General features: G+C 41.2%; 1 protein-coding gene across 2 annotated transcripts in view; it reads left to right on the top strand.

Annotated features, from left to right (window-relative positions):
- LOC111258975 (uncharacterized) overlaps positions 1–26,000 on the top strand; it is an 85,268-nt gene extending 59,268 nt beyond the window's left edge. Inside the window, exons 3-9 of one of the 2 annotated variants that reach the window (XM_086967676.1) lie at positions 3,331–3,446; positions 11,935–12,044; positions 15,895–16,130; positions 21,036–21,156; positions 21,726–21,871; positions 22,546–22,757; positions 23,382–26,000. In XM_086967676.1, coding sequence (XP_086823802.1) covers positions 3,331–3,446; positions 11,935–12,044; positions 15,895–16,130; positions 21,036–21,156; positions 21,726–21,871; positions 22,546–22,757; positions 23,382–23,451 — 1,011 coding nt within the window. In that variant the 3' untranslated portion in view covers positions 23,452–26,000. The remainder of the gene's footprint in view (positions 1–3,330; positions 3,447–11,934; positions 12,045–15,894; positions 16,131–21,035; positions 21,157–21,725; positions 21,872–22,545; positions 22,758–23,381) is intronic. The other variant, XM_022830602.2, reaches the window with a different exon arrangement.
- Positions 26,001–26,548: the final 548 nt, after the last annotated feature.

The following is a 26,548-nucleotide window of genomic DNA, read 5'->3' as shown; positions in this document are numbered from 1 at the left end:
CATCCTGCGATGTATCCTGTCCTAATAAGGGTCTGATAGAAAATTTCGTTGGATACACTTTGACGATTTGTGTAATCGCTGCTCTATCAAGTGGCCAACGATATTGCTTGGTCGAAACTCAATAGTATTCAAATGTATGACAGCACCTGTATTCGATTTTGACCTAATGCATAAGCTTTCCTTCTAAGGCCATCCAACCACTGCAGGGCAGAACGCAGATTACTCAAGACGAACAGTTGCCAGCGTATGGTCGGCATCGGTCAACTTTTACGCCTCAAATTACTCCCGTTATAAATTTGTCACGTATGTATATAGTACGCACGTTACCCACACAAATTACACAACTCTCAATCAGATTATTTACGGAACAATACATGGTATAATAGGACACGCACGCGAGCGAAAGATCAATGGACTGCCGCACTCAAGGTCCCAATAGCGAAACGATTTAAATATGCTTAAGAAGCTATGAATATGAGACGGCACAGGAGTGGCCGACTCCTGCGCTACGACGTATTGCAATAGCTGACCCTTGCTGCAAGCGGCATAATACAATTGTGTCCTTGTATTATAGTTAGCCTAGAGAAATCGACCCGTAATTCAGCTTCAGTGCGAGCATCGTTGACGTTGCGTACAGCGCAAGCGTCACCACCGCGGCCGCGATAACTCCAGCCAGTAAGTATAATCGTCAGAAATATAAGTCGGGCCTGCACAGATTGTGACATAATACGATCATGGTCTAACTAGCAGGACTTTCGGTTATCTGGCCATGCAATGAAAGAGGTATTCCCGACTCGTGACAAGAACGATGCTCTATCTTTTGACCAAAGCCCAAATCAACACCCAATCAATAGTAGCGAAACATGCAGATATAGCAGGACATGATCTAAAACCGAATCGTACTAAGAGCATTGTATGCCAGTGGTATTCAATATTGATATTGTATTGTATCTTTTAATACTCTCCACGGCCGTCTCTCAACGAGTTATCTTTATGTCTAATAGTTAATTAAATTGTTCGACACTAGACATCACCGATCTTTTTGCCTATACGTTCCATCTAATTTGCTACAGAATGTACTCATCATAGTTATAGGAATAAATGCTACACGTTTCAGCATGCCAGTCGAATTGATCTACTTGCAACTTGTTACTTATCGAAACGTATATCATCATATAGAACGACGTATTAGCTACGTACTAGATAATCTCCAGCTGCCATTAGTGACAGCAGACCCCTAGCGAATCGTCGTTCCGATGCGAGCTCTGATCGAAGTGAAGATAAGCAGAAGGTACCGTTGTATAATCAGCCCAACGAGCGTCAAACTAGTGAATACTATTGCGACTTTTACGGTTTACTGCCAAAGACTATCGCCTAGTCAGCTTATTAATTAGTTACGCATATAAATGCAAACGTACTAATTATCTTGATAATGAAATGTGTCCCTCCATCTCCGAAAAAATGATCTGCATTTCATCGCTTACGTTAGCCGCTTCAATGATAACTATATACATAGCGTTCGAGGTAAATTTTCAGATATTGTAAAATTTAACGAACCCTAGCCGGAACTAATATCCGCCTACGGTTTAAGAGCTCATTCATACCGACATCGTAATATTAGGACAAGTATCAAGCACTGACCATTAATATACGACGCAACTTTGGCCGACATGAGTTACCTATTTTTTTTTTTTTTTTTTTGCTTATGTTGACGCTGTTATTATGCGATAAGTAACAGTAAATCTAAATAGAGCAAAATGATTCATTTGAAGTTTCCTCATAGGCGGTAAGATAAAGGCGAAATAAGGCTTAGCCGAATGGACTTGGCTGAAAAAAGTGGAAAGGTCGCGTATGGAAGAGACCTAGCATTCTTGTACCTAGTTACCCAATGATAATTTTGCTCGAATCGTTACTACTTTCTTTTTTTTTTTTTTAATCACATTTATTGTTGTTTCGTTATTTTTTAACACTAATCAATAATCGATATCAAGACGCGAGCACCTAATTTAGATGTTCTTGGCTCAAGATTAATTGGCATAAAGTGAAACGATTGTATAAACTTGACGGCCATGTTGAGTCTTGACGGTTTCATTTCAGTTACCGGAGGAGCATAACTCTGGACAGAGTCACTTACGTAAACTTCAGGAAAAAAACACCAGTTGGAATCACGTCGATGGAAACAGTTGACCTCGACAAGTAGTACGCAAGTGCTAGTTAACTTAGCAGGGGTCTAACAAGTAAATTATCTTGAAGTCTTTCGAATCCTCTCTTCAACACGAGAAACCCTGGCCAAAACGGCTAAGGAGTTACTAGTTTTATGAAGCTTAGCTTACAGATTATATTTGTCCAACACGGTCGTACGGAAAAGCCAGCTAACATACTGCAGCACTCTGATTTCTATATAAGCAATAAATAACGAAATTTTTCGATAACTAGATTTTTTTTATTGGCCACAGGAAAAAATCTAACGGCTATCAGAATGATCCTTCAAGATCGTCTAAGTTCGATCAATATGGAAGCTTTTCAAAGCAGCGTCCTTAGAATAGTCCTAAATCCGACCCCGTGCATTTTACTTTGGGACATCGGCTCTTCAACCTATTTTTATTGTCCCCGTGGTGACAATTTTTTAAATTGCGTACCCCGCATTTTATTACAGTATCCCATTCGCTTTTCTGTTTTCCATCGCGTATCGTACATGACGCAACTATTTGCTGCATTCCTACTTCTCCGATATTGCTCAGCTTTTTTCCTTTAATTTTCAATGCGCCCGTCAATAATCAGCAGCTTTACTTGCCAACCTCAATAACCACGAGCGTGGCGTCCACGTATTTCCTCGAAAGATAGCCTTTGGCACTCATCTTATACTTTACCTTTCACTCATATGACGTACAGCACATAGAGGGCTCGAGGGCACTGAGTCCGAAACGCAGCAAAGGGCATCTCGCCTCTCGTTTTCATCGCGATGTTTCATCTTGAAAGCGATTTAACGCAGGAACTTCCTTTTGCGCTTTGTTCTCAAAGTGCCGCTTCCAGTTATGAAATTCGCTATTTTGTCGGGGTATGGATTACGTATCGCTGGGAACTCGTGCTAGCATGTTTGACTTTGAACAGAACCAGAACCTTTCCTTTGTTTCAAATTTGGCGGACAAAAATCGTGCGATTCTGCCCTTGTTCTTCGTCCTTTTTGTGTTTATAGAGTACGAAAAGCGAGAGATAGAAGACGAAAAGCTCACTAACGAAAACTGTTACCGCTACGCGGGTAAATTTTAAATTAAAATTTTTTGTTTCTGCTTTCCGTGCATTGCGGCGGCAATGTGCGTTCGCTTGCAGGAATTTTCAGAGGAACGTTACGTTGCCGTGTATGTTAGGGCACATAAATCGCTTGAGCTGCAGGAAGACAAGTCGTACATTATCTCGTGTGGCAAAGGAAATTTCCGGAATGCAAGGTAAGTACGAGTAATGCCTGTGTGTCCTTAGAACCGTCAGAGATAATGCAGGCGCGGATACGAGTAGAAATAATTTTTATATCAGTTCAAAATTACGACGTCTAGTAGGTGCAGTGGCACCTGTAAGCCGGATATAATTCTATCATTCAAAAGGCTTTTTTAATCGAATATATATATATTGTGCGATTAACTTCCTTTATCCACACAAATTATGTAGTGTTTACGCATCATTGGCGGGACTTCCATCTATACGTCAATTAGATCTAAGTAAAAAAAAAACCTGTAAGGCGATAGAAAGAAGAAAAGCTTTACTTGACTGTGTCGTGTTTGTATAGCATTATGCCCAACACTAATTTGTCAAGCCACAAAACACTAAGTAAGAAAGGAACTTGAGTAGTGAACTACAACTGCAACACGTTTCAGTGGATGCATAGCAGTCGTATCTTATACTAGTCGTACATCCAGTGTACAGGAGCACCAAATGGTAGCCTTAGTATAACTCTATTCGACCCAACCTGAGGTCTAGTTATGATATATTCATTTTTTTTTGCCCCACGATGACTAACTAGACTATGCAAAGTTTTTACAGCTCAAATTGTAGGTATGGTTACTAAGGTACGAGTCTCACTTCTAGACTTCACATGTGTGCATCTGGGACCTCGCAAATAATCTAACATGACTTGTTTCAGAAACTATAACGTCCAAAGGCGAGCACGACCGGAAGTAGACCATAAGAATAGAGAACGGCAGAGAGAATTTTAGCTAGATCGCCTCTTTAGCAAAAAATTGCCGATGGTGCGGCCGAATAAACTAGGATTTGTTGCGATGACTTGCCGCTAGCTAGCGTATAAACAGACTAAACGAATGTGGGCTAAAATTGTCGAAAAGTGGGGGCTGTTTTAAAATCTGATTGTATTCTATGCTTGAGCCAAGTGAAATACTGTCGCCTGTTTTTCTTTCGCAAAATTAAAGTATTTATACTTTTTCAACTTAGTAACTGTATAGGAACGTCGTACTAAGTGAACTCTTGAGTGTGAAGGCACTCTTACTGTTTTCAAGCATGAATCCTATTAGAAATCTCTGATTCACTAAATATCGTTCATGATGACTAAGTATCATTTAAAAAAAAAAAATTGAAATCAGTCTTTTCAATGTTACAAGGGAATACGTTATTGACTTCGGTTAGCAATGAAAAATATTTTTCATTGCTAACCGAAGCAATTCCTCAATTTCTCAGTAATTTCTCAGAGAATATTTTTTTCATACGTTTAAAAATTGAATGAATAATTAGTTAATTTACTAAAGGCGCGCTCTCCTATAAGCATACAGAACAGTCATACTTTGCAACCGTCAGACCTTAACGAATGGACACTCTTTTTATGTAAATGAAACTTGAACTTGAATAATAATATCTGTACAAGCCGTCGACGCATTTACTTGAACAGTCTGTCGTTGGACCTACGCTAGATAATTAGATCTACTTAGATACTACGCTTTTCAATAGCTCAGGTACGGGTATGGTGCTTACAACCTAAGGTTGGTGCTTCCCTATGCAACAGCCATAGTACTTAATGCAGTGCAAAAAGCTGTATGGGGCATATTGCACACAGACAAGGACGCAGTGTCGTAACACCACGATGCTACCGTAGTTCTTGTTTGGCTAAACGCAAGACGACTAAATAGGCTCTTTCGTTCGTATTCAAAACCTTTCGTCACTTGAAGAAGTGTATTTTTAGAGTGAGGCATGTTTCTATAAAAGAGACTCACCCGAACTGCTACAGGATCTTAAGATCACATATATAGCCCCCTGTTCCAGAGTCAGGTCTAAAGTTGCGTATATCGCTATAAACATCGATACGAAACAGCTTCGTCCTTTGTCTTAATGATCTGATCTCATAGAATGGATCCGAAAGAACGCTTAACAGTATAGAATCAAAGCGCTATGGGGTCAGACGAGATCATATTTAACAAGATATGGATACTGGATCAGCCGCGAACTTTGCGATAATAAATTCTATGAAATCAAACACTTAATTAGTCCAACCTGGTTTATCGTTAAAGCCTGATCCTAATCAGTACCACTTGTATCGCCTAGTTTCTTTATTTCAAGGGCCTCTATCGCAAAAGCAGAGCAGGACACGCAAAAAACACTTAAGTAACGTACATAATGTACCTAAATACGTCACCTATTTTTTCAGACATTTTCTTTATCATTTTTTTTATTTTCTTAGATCGCTATCCTGTTGATTTTTAGTATTAGTTAGACAATTTTTCCTTTACTAGAAATAGTTTTGGTTTGTTTCTCATCACCCGTTTTGGTGTAGTCTTCAGATTCAATTTTATCTATGCCATTACTAATCATTTCATCTGACAATCCATAAGTATATACATGTATAGTAACACGCAGGGTCGTAGCACCCGTTGAGGAAAAATGAATTGCATCTCAATACGCCAAGTCGGTTCGCGATTTTTTTTGTTATTTAAGGATATGACAAATGATCCATTGATACGCTGCGTGACAACTCCGCAGATAGAAACGAGAGGACAAAAGGGGAGGAAGCATTTGAGGAAATCTCCGCGCGGGTAGTCAACGGTCGATGTGAGGTCGATCCGTCGACTTCCACGAAATGTTTTTCCGTCCTTTGCCGATCATATTTATGAAGCAGCCTAATGGCAACCGAAAGATTTTGATTCTAATCCGTACATGGAAAGTTTTACGCCGATACCGATCCACTGATATGTGTTTCCAATATGTTATCCACTCCCAATATTGTCGAGCTGAAAGCATCAGCTGTGTTGAATGGCGACGTCCGTATTCATTGTGTATGGTATATAATTGTGGCGTAGTTATTATAAAATTGAGACGTGTCGCGTCGGCCGTATGCGGTAACGTCTGGCGAACATATAGTAGATATATGGCTTTCCTATTTTCGCTTGCGTTTGTTTTCTTTTTTTTTTTTTTTTCGTTGGCCTTTGCTCGTCTCTTTGTCGTTCTTCTTCATCGACTGGCGATTTCCACTGGGCGATGCTGGTGGCCAGAGACAATGCAACCACCGCAATAACAACAACAGCGCAAAAGTCGTAGCAAACGGTAGAGCGACCAGAACAGCAACCCCACGGGAGCAAGTATTTTATCGGCGGTGATTAGCGTAACTACGGCAACAGAACGAACGAAGTTTACGCACGTGTTCCGTTACCCACTTTTTGCATGAGCAGCTGCTGACGGACGGCTCACTCCGAACATGATTATCATTACCGGCTGTATGATGATCAACAGCCAGGGCGTCAGCGGCTGCAGCTAAGTTCCTGCAACGGCGGCAAGGAGTGCAGTAGCGGAACGGCGTCGGCGCCAACAGCGGCGACAGAACTCACGATTTTGGTCGCTGTTGGTGCCGCACTTCTTGGCCGTCCCAGTGATGGTAGCCGTTGTTATCTCCGCTAGTAGAGTTTAGCCTTTTAACTAACCAGATCTGTGCCCTTCGCTTAGCAGTTTTTTTTAGACGGTCTCTATACGCATGCCCCCAGTGCTTGCTCGCTCTAGCAGTAGTAGTATTGTAGGATAAGGTCATTCGCGCAGTAATCTTCGTCGAAGCCCGTCTTGCCAATGAACAATATTCATACTAATGATAATAACCACGCCACGACGTAATCAAGTTGGGAACCTATCGTATCTAGTGGCTGCTCTGACGCATATATACGAATAAATATATACGCACACCACATGGAGACCCACGTACACATACGCAGAGAATATGTTGCGCGGAACATAAGGTCAACATAACGCCTAGTGGGTTGTTGCTCGCTGCTTTCAGTAAACACTGAAGTCCAATCGTCGCAAATCGAACGCGGCTGACTCTGCTGGAGGAGACTACGATCGATGCGCGCATTTACAGCGCCAAAATGAATTCGTAGTCGGCCAGACGACCAGAGATTGCCTGCTCCGCGACGTTGTCTGGCGACGTTTCATACAAAATACGGTAGCATCCATACGCAGATAGATATGGCCATACAAGTACAAAACAGAACGTGACATGTCCACTGTGACGCTGGCTGTCGCGTAAATGCGGGCGCTTCGCGCGTTTGCATCTGGTTTTAAACCGCAGCTAGAAAGCGGTGTCGCATCTGTGGACGAGTCAAGAGTAGCATCCATTATATTAATGATTGCGCAGATCACGGCGACAACAGCGTGATGACAACTGGTATAACAGTTTGTGCAAGTAGTAAAAGCCATACGTCTGATAGGTCAACACGACCAGAGAGTGGAAAAAATTAATAAAAATTTAAAAAAGACATTCGAATGCTTTCCTCAGGCAGACACATATAGTATAACTACCCATAAACGCAGTCGTATCTCTTAGTGTACGGTAATTCAAATATATTTATCTTTTAATCAGGTTTAAGCCACATAATTAGGTTCCACGTGGTTGACTTCTTGAGGTTTAGGCGGATCGTCACTTCGTCTGTCACGTCTGTCTAGCTCCGGTCAATGTAAAAGGTTATCGGCGATCTCGGAGTCTGCGAAGGACAATCTCCTTTAGGCACCGAGTAAAAAGATCGAAAAAAGTTTGAAGGTACAAGATAATGCCATAAATGAGATGTTTGAAACTGGTAAACAGTTGCTAACGCCGTTTGTTTTACACAGCGTTGGACCAAGTGTTGCTAACTCATACCTGACGGAAATATATGAATATAAAAGGTTATAGCTTGCGATTGACTTTCAACCCTCCGCTTCCTCAACAATCATTGTTGGGTGATTGATGAACACGAGCTGACATAACGGCCGCACTACTTACGCGTTGACTGCTTTATTTAAAAGCACTAAACGTAACTCAGGTCCGATTATGCTAAAGCTCCTAGGTCCTAATACAGACGACAGGGGGTAACAACGGGATTTATCTGCCCGAACCGCGTGTCAGACCACGTCACGTTTCAGGTGTGTTAAGGTTCAAATTTCCGTAGAGAACTTCCGTAATTTGAACAGTTGTCTGTTTTAAACAATAGGGCGAAAAGCGCCATGCAAATCTCTAGCAGACACGTGCCATAGCCAGCCATTTTGATTGATATTGACATGTTAATTTAAAGACGATTTTTAACCTCTGCATACGTGGCTCTAGTTGCGGCGGTATGTTTTTCAGGAGCCGTATATCGGTCCCGAATGGCCTGGTAATTCATCGTATTGGCATCAACAGTCACTTTGCGTGCCCGCGTTGATCCTAGTGATTCTATATGTATACATACATAGATATGTCTACTGTCGTGTGTCTGCCATTGCCTCGGTGGCTCCCGCCGCAGTTGTTGTATCCATATTTGTAACAACTTCTATTTGACGTCATACCTCTGTCGTTTCGAGCGAATTTGATCTTGGGTTCTCATCTGTGCTGTCCATGTACCCACGCGTGCTCGGTTTTTGTGCCCCCACAGCTCCCTGTAGTTGAAAAAACTTCCGCCGCGTTTTTTTTGTGCGACTTTTGCATTCGTTGAGAGGTGTGAAAAACATTCGAGACGCCGATGATGTCTCCAGCGATTTGGCAGGAAGATCAGCGCTTGACTGGCTGGATGTTTGATGATTGGCAAAAATGGTGATGTTTTTTGATGGTAATTTCACTTTTTTGATAGTCGGCCTGTTTCTTAGCTGCGGCATCGAATCACAGTTATGCCTGGTTTATGGAAAAAAACCTCCGCGCTGTCATCTGCGCAACAGCATTGTTCAAGTTTCACTATTGCGACGATACAGAGAATTGGAGTACTACGAAGCTCGGGGAGGCGGTGGATGCTAGTGCGGGAAAAGAGGTGGGAACGCCAAATCTGTAAAACACAATTTTGGTTGTCTTGTGCTAACAATGACTGCGACATTGTCAACACTATTGGTACTATTCCAATAGCATTCGAACGGCGTAAAAATCGTGGTGACTGTTCGATAGATTGAAGACAAGTTTTAAGCTAGCAATCATCGTGAAATCAGCGGAATCGGAATACGCCAAAGCGTGGTTAGTTTTTGTCTTTTCCATCAAATCCTCAGACTTAGCCTGAACTGAGCTGTGAACCTGTATTGAAACAGGAAGTGTCTTTAGTTTTCAGATCTACGTCAACGGCACTTTCACCTATTTGCTGAGACCTTTAAATCTGTTTTGAAGATGGACAACTGCTTCTCGAAGGGATATTTAAAACATCTTTCCACCATCCTCCTCCTCCTATCGTACAACTTACCTCTACCATGAAAAATTATAGCAGTCGTAGAACGCTGGCTAGAACGGTTCAAAAGCATACGACAGCTTTGTCGTTAATCTCAACACCAATGGATAGCTAACGTTTATCGAGGATTTTGTCACCATCGCCAGCTTTTCGGCTCACTCCTCGTGCGTTTTCTTAGGATATGGTCTCACCACTAGTATAACTTGTACTGGTCATTTTGTGTTAATAGCTTGTTGTCCGCATTTCGCCTATCAAACACCGACTACAACGAAAGACTCGGAGGCTTCGTTTGCTACCGTTAGTTCAGTTGTATTCATTTTCGAAAATACTTTTACCCTATACGGACAAGAAGTTCTAGTTTATTTCGGCTGGGACGCATGACAAATTTTCGACTAAGTAGTGCTTTTGCTCTGATCCAATTGGCAGGCCATGCGAACGTGTCATACTATCGGCATGTATCAGTATAGTTGTTTATTTCCCACACGTTGTACCACGCTGATATTTTAGTATCGGACGATTGTAAATCAGCTAACAGATGGCGATTTAGTAAAGAAGTATTGTAAATGCAAAGCATGTTATCGTTTGTCTCCTATGTCTCCAAGGGTATCAAACTCACAGAGCAAAGTGCTTTTGTTAATTTACAAAACAATAGTAATACCTATAAGCGTTTAGGCAGCCTGAGAAAAAGCGTCTTAACATATTCGTTTATCCCTGAAAAGTAGTATTTTTGCCATTAGTTTTATTACATAAACTGGGAAAAAGAATATTATAGGTTACCAAGACGGAAAAAGGAAAGACATCACATGCTCGTAATCTCTAACGTTCAGAGTCTACCGGAAAAGTAAATACGATCCGTGAATAGAAACGTTGAACGTAAGTGTGAGTATATAGTAAATTTGCAGGATACGCATGTTTCTGAACGAGGCAAAGACCTGAATGTAGGCTGTCACTTCAATAATAAGAGCAATAATAATGAGTTCAAGAGAAATCATAGAAAAATCACAAATAGGTATTTGTGCACTGTTTCCACTTAAAACGTACCACGAAATTCTTTTTATTTCGACTGAACGGCGTCCACGCCGCATGCTTATCAATGGCTGTACCAGAAAGGAGCACTATATCAGCAATAAATGCCAGTGTCTTTTATATTTCTAGCTATATATGGTATTATAAGTCACAGATCGACACATTTTGACAGATGTATATGTTAAAAAATTTTAGCTTCGAATAAACTATGTTGACAATGTACGCTCGATCTACTGCATTAAAAGTTTATGTCAACATCGGATGTCTCAGAGGTAGTTCAAAAATGCCGCCAAATGTTCCAAAGGCCGCCAAATGTTCCAAATGCCGCCAAATGCCAGATCTTCCTTTATTTAGAAAATGAAAATTCAGCTCCCGATCACAATCGACTTCTTTTTGCTGTGACTGTAACGCGTATCAAAATGGAACGCACATTTTGACAGTCACTGCTTTTAGTTAATTATTATTTAGTTATTATTTATTATTATTTAGTTAATTAGTGACTATTGGAACCAGTTATCAATTTATATTAGAATAGAAAAAAACAACACAATATACGCCTTTCTGCAGGCCGCATATTGACACATCCGTACGTGTTATTTCTTGGTATTTATTTGCTTGGTTTGGTAACCCTGACAGAGTTAATATTTGTCCACAAATAAAAACAGGTGCCTTATCAAATTCTTATATTTGTGCTTTGGCCTGTGCTTCTTTATCTGATACTATTGCACCGATAATAATTATGAACTAAGAACAGCATAAAATATTACGGTTACTGCAAACGTTATATAATAGTTGAGTGAGTAAAATTTACCACTATTCAGGCAAACGCCTATTGAGAATCAGCATCGTATATTGGCCTAATTATGAGACAATTAAAAATCATAATTATAATAATTATCCGAAGAAGGCGATTCTTGCCTTACTAGTGGATGTTTTTCATGCTTATACAATTTGATACGTTCGCTCACGTCGTGTCCATTTTTGGGTTGGACATATTGGATGGATATTTTTACTGGTCACTCAATACTTTACAAATTCAATAGGTTTAACACTTGTCTGCGGTAAGTATCAGCTCGGGCGTCGAGCTACCTATGATAACATACTGAGTAATATATCAGAGCGATCGAGTTTATAATTCAATCAAATATGTACGACAGCAAATGTACTTTCTATGCAATTCCGTGAATGCATCGTTGGCGCTATGGAGCCATACGAGTAGAAGCCGTAGTTTGTAACGAATGCCTTGTCCTATTTTTCTCCTGTTTTTTAGGAACGAGCTAAATCGAGTGACGTTGAATTTTATCGAGGACGGTAAAAAGGTGCCCGAATTGATCGTCGGCAGGAAGTACCAAATACGGGCAACCGTCTCCGGTCCGGGCCGTAAGTACCCGAATTTACAGCAGATTTCAACTCTGTAGAAGTGCAATACGTAGGCATAACAATCAACGTTGATACGGTGGAATACATAATTCAATGTCTAGCGGCAGTTGTTAAGCGATAAACAACAGGAACAGAGTAGTTCATTGGTTGCGAAAGCTTGATGTCATTCAGTTGTTTTACGACAACACCCTCAGTAAACTGTACATAATTTGTAACAGCTAAATAATACGTCAGCTAAATTTGCTCACTAATCATAACTGTGGGCGCCACTGACTCCTCACTCTGAGGAAATAGGACCACGGATAATTAGACGCCTTCCTTCACTTCACGAGCATATGCACTCAACCTGACAAGGAAAACCAGGGGAGTTTATCAACAGCTATATAGACTCCATTACGCGAGCATGCGTCACAATTAAAACGTTGACATGCATAGTTACCGTGCATTTACCCTAAATGGCTACAAGGTAATAATCTGAAGAAATTTTAAACATGTTGGGGTAAGCCCTCGGCGCTTTGATGCTATACAGAAAAGGTGATTCCGAAAATTAGTTTACACCGTAGAAACAGTTGAAGCCATTTTCTTGCTCTTACACTTAATAATTATAGGCGCTGTCAATTACCGAGACGGCTTAATAATCCTTGCTTATCGACGTGTCGTACGGGAGATGAGAACACGATCCAGGTACACAAACGAAGGAGCCTGGCAGCTGTTCGTGTATGTGTCAATTGTGTTTGTTTTGATGAGTTCAGTTAGTACGTACCTGCATGAAGCCGAACTTGTGCATGCAAAGGTATATTGTAGGTGCATAGATATACAAAATGCTTGGTGGCAAGTAGAAGAGCTGCTAGCCAGTAATGCGATTCCTTAAGCAGCAAAGGTAACAGCAGAAAAAGATCACACTCAAAACATATCCTAACTCGTTAGCGGGATTCTACGGGAATATGATTATATTGCCCAATGCCACAATGAAGATTGCGATCATATCAGGCAAATACCGCAAACTGCATAGCTTACTGACCAAGGTCAATCAGCAACCAATCTGCAGGGCTGGGCCTCTTAGTACCGAATAATAAAATCATCATATATTCTACTAATGATGTTTCCCAGTTCCCGTTACGCATCATGGGGTACCACCAAACAGTATTAAACGCCATAACTTTAATACTATTAGAATCAGTTGTAGCCAGATAGGAGCGGAACCTTCTGCTGTAGCCGGTTGCAGCAGTAGCAGCAGCAGATGACCGGAAGTCGCTTTACCCAGGCCCGATCAACGGATCAGGGTGTAAATCTAATTGCTCGTCTATCGTTGTAGTCGTCTGATCCCCTGTGTTTGCCATCCGTATAAGCTGATCGAGTCTGTCGTTCCAACGCATTTCACTCCTTCTGCATGAACAGCTGGGAAGGCGGCAACACTCAATTATAGTTACTTTCGGCTCATATGTTTCCTCCTGGTAAGAGTTCTCTTGTTAGATAAGTATTAAACATATATGATGCAGTCTCCGTTTATTTTTTTTCTTTACTTATGTTCGTCTATTGACGAAATAGTTGGTAAGACGTCACTGGCACTATTCGATTTAGAACCAGATAGCAGGGACGACGGATCGTCTTATTACCTATTTAAATCAGAAGACCACTGTTTGAAGGGCGTGCAGGACGGATGGATAGAATGAATGAATTTAGCAGAAATCAAATAAAGAACGGGAAGAAACGTCATCAAAGGGTGTTGTGGGTCGCCGCCTCCCTGACGCTCAGAGGAGGCTGGAAATGACCTTCAACAACATAAATCGATTCTGAGTACATGTGTTCACTACTGAGTTAATTTCATCACTACTTTTAGTGCCTCACAAGAGAAGTGCTGTAGAAGTAGGGCTAAAGTGAGAGAGATCTACCAGGATTAAATGACAAAGAAAGACAAGTTGGGTGAATCGGCAGCCAGCAGGAATTTAGCCTAATGATCTATGATGAGCTATCTAAGGTTGTTTTAGACACGTCAGTCTATGCAAGACTTTTGCTGCTAATAATGGCTTGCTATGACAAGTGAGATATTGAATATTATGTGGATGACGACTGACGAACGAGCACTTGGGCTAGGCACAATTGAAAAGGATGTTTACCCTATGATTTTTATCCGTGGTGTTGATTTGTGAGGGTTGTTAGTTTGGCTTCCGCTAACGACACATAAGTACTATACAATTTATGCGCGCCAAACAAGTAACGCTCGCTTTGAGCTTTGGTTTTTGCTTTACGTTCCGATAGTATCATATTTGATTTAAGTGATATACGTACAATTAAAATAACAGGGGATTTTCCTGGGGCGGTTCCTTGGGAATACATCTTGAAGACCCATATTCAGTTGTCTTACAAAAAGTCTGCCAATGAATTATCCCACGAAAACTTGCTTGTTCGACGATAAATCGAGACACCGTAAACAGACATTAAGGACTAGCGTCGTCTTAAGCTCATACGAATATAAACGATACTGGGGCCCAAACAGAAAATCACTGGCGTATCGTGGCAAATATGCCATAAATATGAGCAGCGTATACGTGACGTATACATACACCGGATACGGAATCAAAAAAATGCTTGAAGTTAGATGGCGTACACGTGATGTACGCAGTTGCCACAGTTTCACATAGAGACAACTCCTTAAAATCGCAATTGTGTGCCAAGTTACCAGCGTCCGTTACAGCAGGACTGGGCTGAGTGCCTACTTCAGCTAAGGTGACCCTTGCAGGTCTGTGCAGAGTTCCAGTTTGTACCGAGCCTAAATCTATCGCTTGCCATATATAGTTGCTTGCGGAGATCAACAACTAACGTAATAAGACAAGGATTTGAAATCACTCGTCTACGTCTTCGAGTATTTCAACATAGAACTTAATCTGGTCGGAACGAACGTTACATATTTTGCATATAGGAGTAACGTACGTACATAGAAAAATTTCAGATACATACGAAAATGATCTTATTTGAAGAGCCCCTTACTTGAAGCGGGGATAACATAATAGTATTTTATTAGTATTGTCTGACCTGCCAGTTAGACAAATTCTACCTAAAAATTGAATTGGCTAAGGACAACATCGAACAAACTTAACTCGTTTCGTTTGCTATTACTCAGCTTCTCCGTGTGTACATGCATGTATGTTATATGTACGCTGCTGTACCATGACTAGAAATGCGGTCCAGCGTAGTATCAAGCAGTCCAGAAACGAGAGACGGCAGCAGTTGTCCTAAAGGAAATAATCACTTTAGCGATTTCTTTGTCCTGTCAACCTTTTGCCGATTTCACAAAGACAGTATCCCGTATCGACTCGTCCGACGAAGATTAGTGAACTGATAGCGGCTCAGAGACACTCAGATACAACAGTACAAGCTTAACTGAATGATACTAAACTAACAAATGTTGCCACGTTATGATAGGATTACGATGCGACATGCGACAGCGGGCGCATAAAAGGGATACGTGCAAACATTCATAGTAATAACGGCAACCCTCGTAAAATATAATACCCACCCCATCTGTTGCTATCATTTGTTTCTTGTATGATGGACAGTTAGGCAGGAAATAACTAATGGACGCGCGAACTAACGGACACGTTATCGTTAATTTTACGCGCAACTGCTTGTGCTAGCATTCGTGATGCTGATAGCTGCAGCCTTACGGCTATGAATGTCTGCATCAAAATCGCACTAATGTAACGCTTGTAGTCAAAAATACGTCTGTAACTATAGTACACGTCAATGAATCATCTGTAGGTAAATAGAGCAGCCGTATGCGTGTCAGTATGATTGAGAGAAGGTGGCTGTAAAAGGCAGCATTTGTTCATTTCGTTTTGCTCAATTCCAGGTGTGAGTGGTATCCGGGTTCGGTCATGCTTTGCGTTCTCCGCAAACCACTCCGATGTCGAGTTCATCGATAGGAAAGGTTGTTCTATAGCAAACTTTGTTGAATCGTTCAAGTTTGTTGAGGATAAGGATTATGCGGAGGCAGAACTTAATGCAAAATTTAAGTTTCCCGAATCGAACAAGATCCACGTCCAGTGCGATGTGTTCGTTTGTTCCGGCGAGAACGAATGTCCAGAGGTGTGTATTCGAAGTGATTGTGTAATAGAAAAATATTTGTATCGCAAAGAAAGACGGAAGACGGTGTCACAAATTATGTTGGATATTGGATTATTTATTTAGTCCTTTTCTTTGCCGTACGATAAAACGTTTGCAGTGAAAATTTCGCTTTTGATAAAGATACGAAGCAATTTTTTCATAGTTTTTTTTTTTTTTTTTTTTTTTTTTCGCTGTTATTTAATAATCCAATAACGACAGCCAACAAACGAATAAAAATATTCATTTCAAAGCCTCGTATATATCTATACTTCTGTATTGTCTTGATTAAAAATCTAAATAAGAAGAGCACCTTATACACAACTTTCAAGTTACTATATACTCGTATATTGAAACTATTTACTAGGACAAAAATAGCATATTTTCTTGATGTACGAACAAAGTAAACAGTAATGAGTTCACAGTCCCGTCTCGCTGAAGTTCGTGACAAAACGAGGGCGAAATTTCCCCATACGCCCTTGTCAACATTTTACGCTGCGTAGTTGCAAGGGCGGGTGTGTCTGACCAAATGGGCGCAGGCAATTGTTGATGTTGTTACTATTGTTCAATAATAGTGCGGTAAAAACGTTCACGCTTATTAAGCTAAGATTCACATGCATCATGGAGTTCCATCGATTTACACGCAAAACTTGTATCCCCTAGAAAGATTTAGAAAAAAGTACTTTTTTTCCTCTCTTCAATGATGCTTCAACGAATTCGTTTCATTACATGCGTTCGTTTATGATAGAATCAGCTTTTGGCAACTTGCTAGGCAAAGGCATCGACCGTAACTCCTAGGAGGTGCAAGCCTTTTTGTCTAGCCCGAACGATAATCCTCTGCTGAAGAGTGAACGTAATTGTAATTTTCGGATGAAGGTATTGAATCGTATGAAAGGTCTTTACGTAAAATGGCAACGAAACGTTCCTGCCGTTCAGAAGCAAGCAGCTTCATTTGCTAAGTTCTTGCCCCGATATCTTGAAAGAATATTTTACGTGAAACAACTATTGTTCGTCCTAGGTCAGGTTGTGCTTCGAATGAAAATATCTTGTTATCCATCACAAAAATCTTGGCTTACGCGATAAATTTTTCCAATGTGGAAAAATAACTTGCCTTCTGTTCGAAGTTGTACAGCTTAGCCGCGCACACTGTTGCCGCTGCCACCCCAATCACCGTCACCAGTCGAACGTTTGTTCATTCTTGGAAACCCCCGGTTGCGTTTCTTACTTCAATGCGATCGGAACGTGTATCGCCCGTGTCAGCCGTGCTACGCCAGACCCGAACGATCATCTCAATTCACCGGCTTTGTTCCATGTCTTCCCCACAGACCTTAGCACAGCTGAATACAAACCAATCGCCAACGCTACAAAAGTTCGAAAAAAAGTCTTAAGAACTACCCGGGTCTGACCGCTGCGTCATGCCCACATTTTTCTCTCCTGTTCAATTCTCCTCTTAATCGCTAGTATCCTAGCTACAAGTGGATGGTGTTGACAATGCCGACGATAACAGCCCAGCATAACCGTGACGTCTTCCCCTGAATTTTCTAAAAAATTGCAATTATATAACATTGTCGTGCCAGTGCGGCTACGGATTCGTGTGTATATATATACGCAACAATAGCAACAGCAACAACAGAATTAGAGGCATGCACAGTCGCTGCATCAAGCATGGGACGGAATCAACAGCAGGCCCGCTCTACCAGAAGCGATGCCTTGACGCAGATAAAAGTCGCATACCGTCACACTGCAGCTGGAACAAAGCGCCGGCTATTCATCTGGAAAAAAAACTATTTGGAAAGAAAGAAAGACAAACTGAGAGCTTAGTTTGTCTTTCTGTTTGCTCAGCACGAGCTTCGTCGATGACGACGCTTCGCTGGCCAGAAGGATGAGCACATCTGGAGTGCGCGCGACCGTGCGACGGGTATTTTAAAACACACGCTTTTTACTGCCTAGTCCGGTAACAAATCCGAAGTTGATGTACCGATGGCAGAAATGCAGCTGCAGGAAAAAGACGACGATGAAGAAGAAGATGAAGTTAGAGAAGCGATTTTTTTTGCCAAAATTCATTGCAACGAACAAGGAATACCCAAACGAACGATTATCGCTCGGGTTTAATGGGCGAATAATAGTGGGACGCCATAGGCGATGTTTTATCTAACTGCCGGTCCAAGTGTCCACGCATCCGGTGACATCGGGCCGGAGGCGATGTTGGCGATTGGCCGCCTCACGACGAACGAAGCTGATTAGTTCCATCCGCGTACATAAAGGATAACCTCCGCTTCTCGTCGACGACGCCGAACCCCCGTTCGCTTTTGGTTGCTGAAGTCGCGATGGCCGACAAAACGCTTATACGGCGGTGCCCCAACGCGGACGCATTATTACAGTTTACAAGCCAAGCTGTTTATATCGACCAGATCCAGTACACCATGCGTACAGTCTTGGTTTTGCCTATCGTCTCCTGCATTGGACGGCCCATTGGTGCTGGCATTGTTTTTTTCTGTTAGCAGAGCGTATGCTTTTCTTTGCTTTTGTTCTTTAGTAATTTTCATTTTTGCAAACGCATATGCTATGTGTACAGACTATACGTTGTCAGTGATCATAGCTGTGGGTTCGAGTGTGTTCATGTGCGCTGTGTATCAGCGTGCATATGTATGGCTTTGTTTGTATGTACACACTGTGCATACAATATCTTCGTTTCTGCTAACTTAAAAAAATCTTAGTGGCCATGTGAAGCGAACTTGTGTCGACGCACGTCCAGTACTAAGACATCGTCGCACTCTTGCTGTTGCAAAGAGCAAGAGAAAACAAGGTTAAAAAAAAAGGTTAGTTTTCCCTCGCTGAATATCGTTTGTTGTTGACTTTTCATTGTGCAACTCGCTGTCTGTTACTATCTGGTATGACTAGAGACTTCTATAAGTGGCGGCTATTTTCTAAAGAAGTGACAGAGGGCCGACTACAAAAAAAACTAGGCTACTTTCTATCTGCCTCAGCCCGTCTATATTGTTTGCCATGCTAAGTAATAGGATGAAAATACCTTTTTATAGATAATAAATGTAGACACTTAGTAGATGGGCTAGTAATATTTTGGTTGCGTTATACATACATATACAAACATCATCTCTTATGACTCGAGCGAAGCCATCTTTTGGCCGTGTAAAATCATATAAAACAAAGAGTATGTTTCTCGCGTTCGTATATGTCAGTATCTATCCATATAGAACTGTCTAGTAGAAAACATAAGTAGGTGAAAAATCAAGCATTTGAGCGTAATGGACGCTAAGGTTTGATATTTTCATACTTGTAGACTTCAAAAATTTCAAATTTATTACCTACGCACTATAATAAGGACCTATCAATGTTCAAGGAATCGCTTAATTCTATTCGCCAAATAATTCAGTCAGTCAATCAATTGCCAATCGAACAGTGGCCGGTGTCGCGTTTGAAGCTAACTACAGATTCTGCTCATTTAAGGTTGTCGGAAGTTAAAGCTATCCTGGCAATTGCAGATAAGCAAATCAGATCACATATAGATAATATGACGGCATGAAACGGGACAAAGAGGATTGGGACGAAAGGAAAAAGGAAATATTCAGAATAATTAAAGTAATACGCGTTACCGCCTGCACAGGATACGAGCAGTTAGATGGCATTAGCAATTGCAGTAGCGATGCAGCATCCCTGGACGCTGGCAAAGCATAGGTAGCCACGAGCGGTCCTTACGTTCATCTACTAATGTAACCATATTAGAACGATATCAATATAAAAAATGCCACCGGCTTCGTTTGGGACGCTTTTTCTCTAGTTCATGCTTTCGATCTCGTATAGTTCACAGTTGTAAGCGGCTGTTCGACCAGCGGTCAGAGTACTGCGCAGAAACTGGACGGCGAGAACAAGCCATAATGGGGTTTGCTGTCCGGTCAGACCATGAAAAAGCGGACGTAATTCAGCTAGTCCATCTTAGGCGTCGTCTAGTATTGCGTCACGCGGCGATGCGGTCACTGATAATGATTGACAAGCGACATATATCATTTTCATCAACTTCAATCTATCACTGTTTCGCGAAATAGATAATGGCCTTCGTCGCTTGTTTATATTGCAATACTGTTATCTCGTAAAGTTTTCAATTCATTGATACGAAGTAACCATTGAGCCTGGACACCACCGAAAGCAAAGCCGCCATGATTGCCTGACGCCTATGCAATAGTTTGTATGATTCGGCATATTTTTATTGATCGAGCCAAATGATGTGACGACGAACTATCGATAAGATTAATTAAGTACATCGATAATGAGATAATTTTTGTTATAGAGGTGGGCAGTTGCTTTGTCATATGGGATCGTCGCGACGTTCCGTCACTGACCTACGAGTATAGCGCTATAGTAGAGACAGAACACCATTATACCGTAGTTGCCGTTATCGAGGGCGTTCCGCGCGCGGTCTGAATATGTTTTATTAATAATAATTAAGACGAAAATAACGTCTGCGTTTGCAGTAAGCGCGCAATGATTTTTATTTGCTCTATATGTATTTGTATGGTACGTTAGAATTGGTAGAGCGATATCTATTGAGATTCAAATGAAGATTCTTGTACTAGAGGAAAATTTCCGGATCGCAAGAAAAGATTACGCTATAAGTTTATTCATCAATTAAGCTGTAGCGCACTAGCGGTTATCTTATTTTTTCTATTTGACTCTCCTAATTTATTGTAATATCGTTTTGGTGTTGCGAACCAGCCTACGTCAAGCTTGACATCAAGAAACGATACGTTATTCTCTAGCGGCGCTTGTTCTAGCATAAACGCAACCAACATATAACGTCAGTCGAGCCATGTTCTGCGTTAGGCCGTTATTAATTTATTTATTCGCTTGTTACCTCGTGTCATTCCTTTGTAGAACTCGTGTCAGCCTCGTGAGACCGTCACTACCAAGGGGGCCGCGGGCAAAGGTCGCGAAGCCGAAAGCTCTTTGTCCGCGTCAACCTCCGTGTTTGTTGTGGAACCGGGGCAAGCGTCAAGTAAGTGAAACTGACAACTGTTACTTTTGTATATATGCAGCTACGGCTGAAGCATTGGCATGGCGCTTTCATGCCAACGAATACACAAAAGCTATCGGTAACTGTTCAATGATAAATTACAATGAAGTATTATTCAGCAATGGCTGCATTGTGCCGCTGTTGCGGGTGTTGTTGAGGAAAGACGCTAAAGTACTCTACATATATGGCCGGAATGATGACACGTAAACGGCTGGAACGAAGCAGCCAGGACTTCCTCTTTCGATTGAAGAGTGCGTTTCCCTCGGAAGCAGAACTTTTTTTGTGTTACGTTCACGTGGTGTGTATACGTGTTTCAGTGATATATAATGTACTTACGTGCATCTATAGCACAGATCGATCTATATTTACGCAGCTATTTTCGACTAGATCAAGCTTCGCTGAAGCTTTATGCTCTTCTATTATTAGGCTTGCCAACACGACTCTATATTTACACATTGTTGTATGATACTTTATCTGTACTAGTTATTGGAGAAATGATTAGATACTGTATAGTATATAACTGGGATGGTTTGCTGTTTTTATTTAATCAGTCGCTAGCCCCCTGCGCGAATGCACCGAGTGGCGTTTCCCATGGCTCATTGGACTCTGTATTGCGTTGGCTATTCTACTGTTGATTATGTTAATTGTCAACATCTTCCTTTGTTCATCGCTGACCTGCTCGTGCGTCAATACAGAGGTACGATTTGCTTCTGTAATAATTAATATACGTGTGAAGTATTTAAATATTTCATTATAATGTCAATAGATTGACGTAATTTTTATATTGTAAGGTATTAATAAAAATATAACTAAGGTTGTTTTACGTGAACGGGACGATTTTCCGTTATAGGGGCTAGCCATCAAAATCCTATGGCCAAATACGACAGTATGCGTGTTCACGTTCATGTTAGAGGCAAATATCCCAAAGAAAGTATTTTGATTGTTATCAATAAACTAACGTCCGTCACTCTCTTACTGGATGAAGTAACTTCGAGACAGCTAGTAGATATCGCCACTTATCTCCTATCCATGAGATATTGGAACGTTGTACCGAATCTAGCGGCGTATTACGCTGGATGTCGTAAATTCGTTGTCCGCCCTATTCTATACGTTCCTTCGATCGAATCACGATGCCAGGGTACGTCAAATCATACGCATCAACAATGGGTTATCCACACAGAAGCGTCTCGTAAGGATTAGCCAAGAAGGGCATACTCGCATGGCCAGTAGAAGCTGAGCCTTATATTTTGTTTTTAGGACCTAGGGACGGCCCGTTATATTGTTCGGGTCGTTGAGAAAGCGCATACTCCTACGACTTAGCTACGACGTTGACACGTACTCTGCCCCTTGTTGTCTCTGTCTCGATAAAAGCAGGTCGAAGAAAAGGAGTCATCGGAAATCGAAGATTACGACCCGTACAAAGGCGGATCGTATTATCCAGCTTCTCACTATGGCTCGCACACGACCTTGCACAAGCAACAGCCTCAGCAATCGGCTTACGGAGTGAATACTCTCGGAGGACGAAGTCACATCTCAAACGCTAGCGATCATTACACGACAGTACATTCGAGACCGCATTCCAGGTAAACTGCGAGTAAAATGTTCAAATCAATCCTCGATCAATTCACATACACATCATTAGAAATTGAGCAAAGTACCTAATTAAAGCGCGTACGTAATGATATATACCGTCTCGTATGGAACCGTAAGACATTAATGCATGTCCTTGTTGTAGGCTATTACTTTTTACATTTCTTCAATAATTTCTAAGTGTTTAATAAGTGTGTCAGAATGTCGAACCTTTGGCCTTAATCTTCGGCAGTCCCTACGACTCGAAACAGTCGCCGTTGTCGCGAAATTGTTGATGAAAGCTAGATAGCTAGTTAGTTAGTAACTCTTACTGGCCCTTAGTTCAGCGCGTAATTTTAAACAGGACATCGGAGTTTTGATTTTTTTGAAGTTCCTTTCACTTCGTTCGTTTCACGAAAGCGAAAAATACTTATCAGACAAAGCCGGCTTCAAGGTCATATGTATTTTCGTAGATTTATATCAAAAGTGATTAAGTTAGGGGGAAAAAAAAGTTCTACTTGCAGTTTTTTTGCAATGACGCCAGAACTTGTCAAGAATCCGACAACCACAAACGTAACCCTCAATCAAAATCTACTGATATCGATCATTTTTTTGGTTGATTGGTTCTGCTATTAAAGGTACTCACAGCGATCATCAAAGGATCCGCATCGAAGTCATTATGGAATGTCTAATGGAGGTTACCACTAAATTACAAATTAGACGAATGAATGAATTTGGCGTTTGAGTGTCGGTGTACGAGTCCGGTCAAAACTGTTCTTATAGGCGCAGTCGCCTACAAGAACCGACCAACGTCAGCAGGTCAACCGGATCAGCGCCATCTTTTGTTGGACTGAAATTATCACTCATGAGAGACAACTAACCTTTACACTCTTACACCTCATGTAAATGTTGTACATACACCGACAGACGAACTCATCGTCATGAAATTCATACCGTACAGTAGATTTTCAGGTTGAGTAAAGGCGCACCTAGCAATCTGTGCCACGAGTTCCGACGCTAGAGGAAGTTACAAGGAAAAGTTAAATTGCGGCTAAAAACAGCACCCACGGTAAAAAGCAACAACGATGATTCTTGCGGTTGGTCTCAGTTCTTCTCGTTCTTTTTACGAATTTATCGACTGTTCATGTTCGTTGGCGACAGACGTCACACTGAAACGTCAACAGACATTTCTGTTAATGTGGACTGTGCCAAATTGCGTGTCAAAGCGTTTTGGATTCGTGATTTTTTGTTGTTATTGTTGTTGGAAGCGAAGCGTGACACACAAGCGAACACAAACAGGCAGATAGATGCATTTGCACAGAACGAACTGCTAAATGTAGCCATCCTCCGGGTGCATCCGGGCCTTGAGCTTACTACCATCGGATCAAAAATAACTCAATCATAATATATACAGGAAACTATTAATAGTCGACCAGTAACGCCGAGCTCACCTAACTACTATATTAACGAATTGCTTATAAGCTTGCGAAAGCTATTCTGCGAACGTAGATTTCGATCGTAGATCTTTGTCCTAACGCTTATGGATACGTCTTTGCTGCTCTAGAATGAGAAATGGGCATCTTCACGAAAAAGGATAAAGGTGACAGCTAAGGGCGACCTCATATTTTGACCATCACCTAAGAAGCCACTGAAGTTGCTCATGCTTAATGGCGGTTTAGAATGTTGGATGAGACAGGCAGATGAGGATATCGAACATGTCAAAAATCTCCCATCAGAATGAGGCAATATAGGCTATTTTGGTGCAGCACCAAAACGTGGGCTTAAAAGCCGGGGAAAGGACAAAACAATTTTCCGAGTTTGACTATTAAATATTCAGATGTGTATCATTGTCAAGCCTGATTGTCTAACTATGTCGTATGCTTCATAAAATGATAACGGTAAGTTAAAAGGAAAAAAGAGATAGAAGGATACGGGAAGACAGAGGAAGCCAAAAGCCGATCAGATATAGGTATATGCATAGGATGCCGCATCATTGGCCATGTAAATTGGGAGTGTACTTTGTTTATGTTTGTGTGCGTGTATCTGTGCGTGTGCACGGGTGTGTGAATATGTGCGCGCGTGCGTGCGTGCGTTTACGTGCGTGTCTTTTAGAAGACTAATACGACCAAAGCGATCATAGATAGCCACATACAAGTAACGAATAATATTTGTTAACTAGTTAGGAAATGTTGATATGGATCAGACCTGAACTTTAGTTACGTTAATCTATAAGGAAGCTATCTATGATCGAACTGTAAGAGTAACAGCGAGTGACATTATCTAATATGAGCGAATGCATCCATTCATCAGCTTTCGTAAACGATGGCTCACGGTGATGACGATCGTAGATAGGACGTTTATGTCGAGCCAATACAAAATATGCGATTAACGCAATGTTAACCTAGTCCTAATTGTTGTACTCCCGGCTACGTAGAGCGTGTTGCCGGTGTCACGAACGACAGATAGACCGCATCAAATAAAATAATAAAGCCACCAATACAATAATATGAAGATCTGCTTTAATGATAGCTATTTCATTGGTAGAAAACGAAGAAAATCACACTGATAATGATGAACACACTGCGCTAAATAAAGTTAGCAGTTAGCCGTAGGCAAAGAACGAGTACGGTCCTAAACGCGACACGAGTATTCGAACAACGTCGATTTGAACTGTTGGGCAAAGGAACATCTTTGTGGACCTGAGGGAAGGACATTGATCATGTCATGTCTGCCTGTAGCAACGTCATGTCCGAACTTCCGGCAGGGTAAACGCATGGAAAAAATAATAGAAAAATTATCACATACGTATGTATGATAAATTGTTCTAATCTCTAATTGGATTATCTAATAGAAGTTCACATAACTAAATAAAACCTAACGATAACTCCGTCAATTCTAGCAACGACAACTGAGCACCGAATTTTCGTATCCTTCTGCCTCCTCAAAATGTCTCGGTCCTCACAGAATCCTTTAGAAAAATACTCGCTAATTTTTCCGCGATCGACCGATGAGCAGAATTATGTTAATGAAGATATAGAGCGGTGAGATAATTGTTCAGTTTGTAGTATTTTTGTATAGCGCACTATATATCTGCTCAACGTAAGATTGATCGCGGCGGTAAACTGATTCAACGGCAAAACGATGAACCAAACACAAGACGCAACTATATTTTTCCTACTTTGAAGGAAGATAATGTATTCGATGGCATAATTTAACGACATACAATGATAAATAAATGGTAGATTACTAAAACATGAGTTCAACTTGTTTCTATTATATATGCGCGAAGTTGTTTATATAGTATCATGATAAACAATAGTCGTCCATAGCGAGTCCTGCAAAATACCAGGAGAAGCAAGCATACAAGACAGGGACAAGGTGTCTTGAACGGGCTTAATGCTTCTCGGCGCTGTAATCGGTAAGGCCAACGTAGGTTGACACTAGAGAAGTGAAAAGGTATTAGTCCGGTAAAGAAGTTAGATAAACGTTACTTAAATTATTTCTTTCAAAGAGGATTACAATCATGAAAGAAAGATATCAAAAGTGAAGATACTCAGAACGGACGCTATTCGATGCCGCGAAAGACGCATTGTGGTGTTTAGTCATATGTTTAGGTGATGTTCCGTAGAAATAGAAGTTATTTGTCTTCCATCATAGAGACTTTATCACTTTTTCTGTAATTGTAGGCTGCTGGATGTAACAAGTTTCAGTGCTGATACATGCAGTGTCAACAAATTAAGTCTGTAACCGCGGATAAAACAGAATTAACATACTGCATGCTGGGTGCATTTGAAAGCTTTCCGTA

The sequence above is a fragment of the Varroa jacobsoni genome, unplaced genomic scaffold, assembly GCF_002532875.2.
Source record: "Varroa jacobsoni isolate VJ856 unplaced genomic scaffold, vjacob_1.0 scaffold_282, whole genome shotgun sequence".
Classification (NCBI taxonomy): domain Eukaryota; kingdom Metazoa; phylum Arthropoda; class Arachnida; order Mesostigmata; family Varroidae; genus Varroa; species Varroa jacobsoni.
The sequence above is the reverse complement of the archived record's forward strand: the minus strand, read 5'-3'. Positions and strand labels throughout refer to the sequence as shown.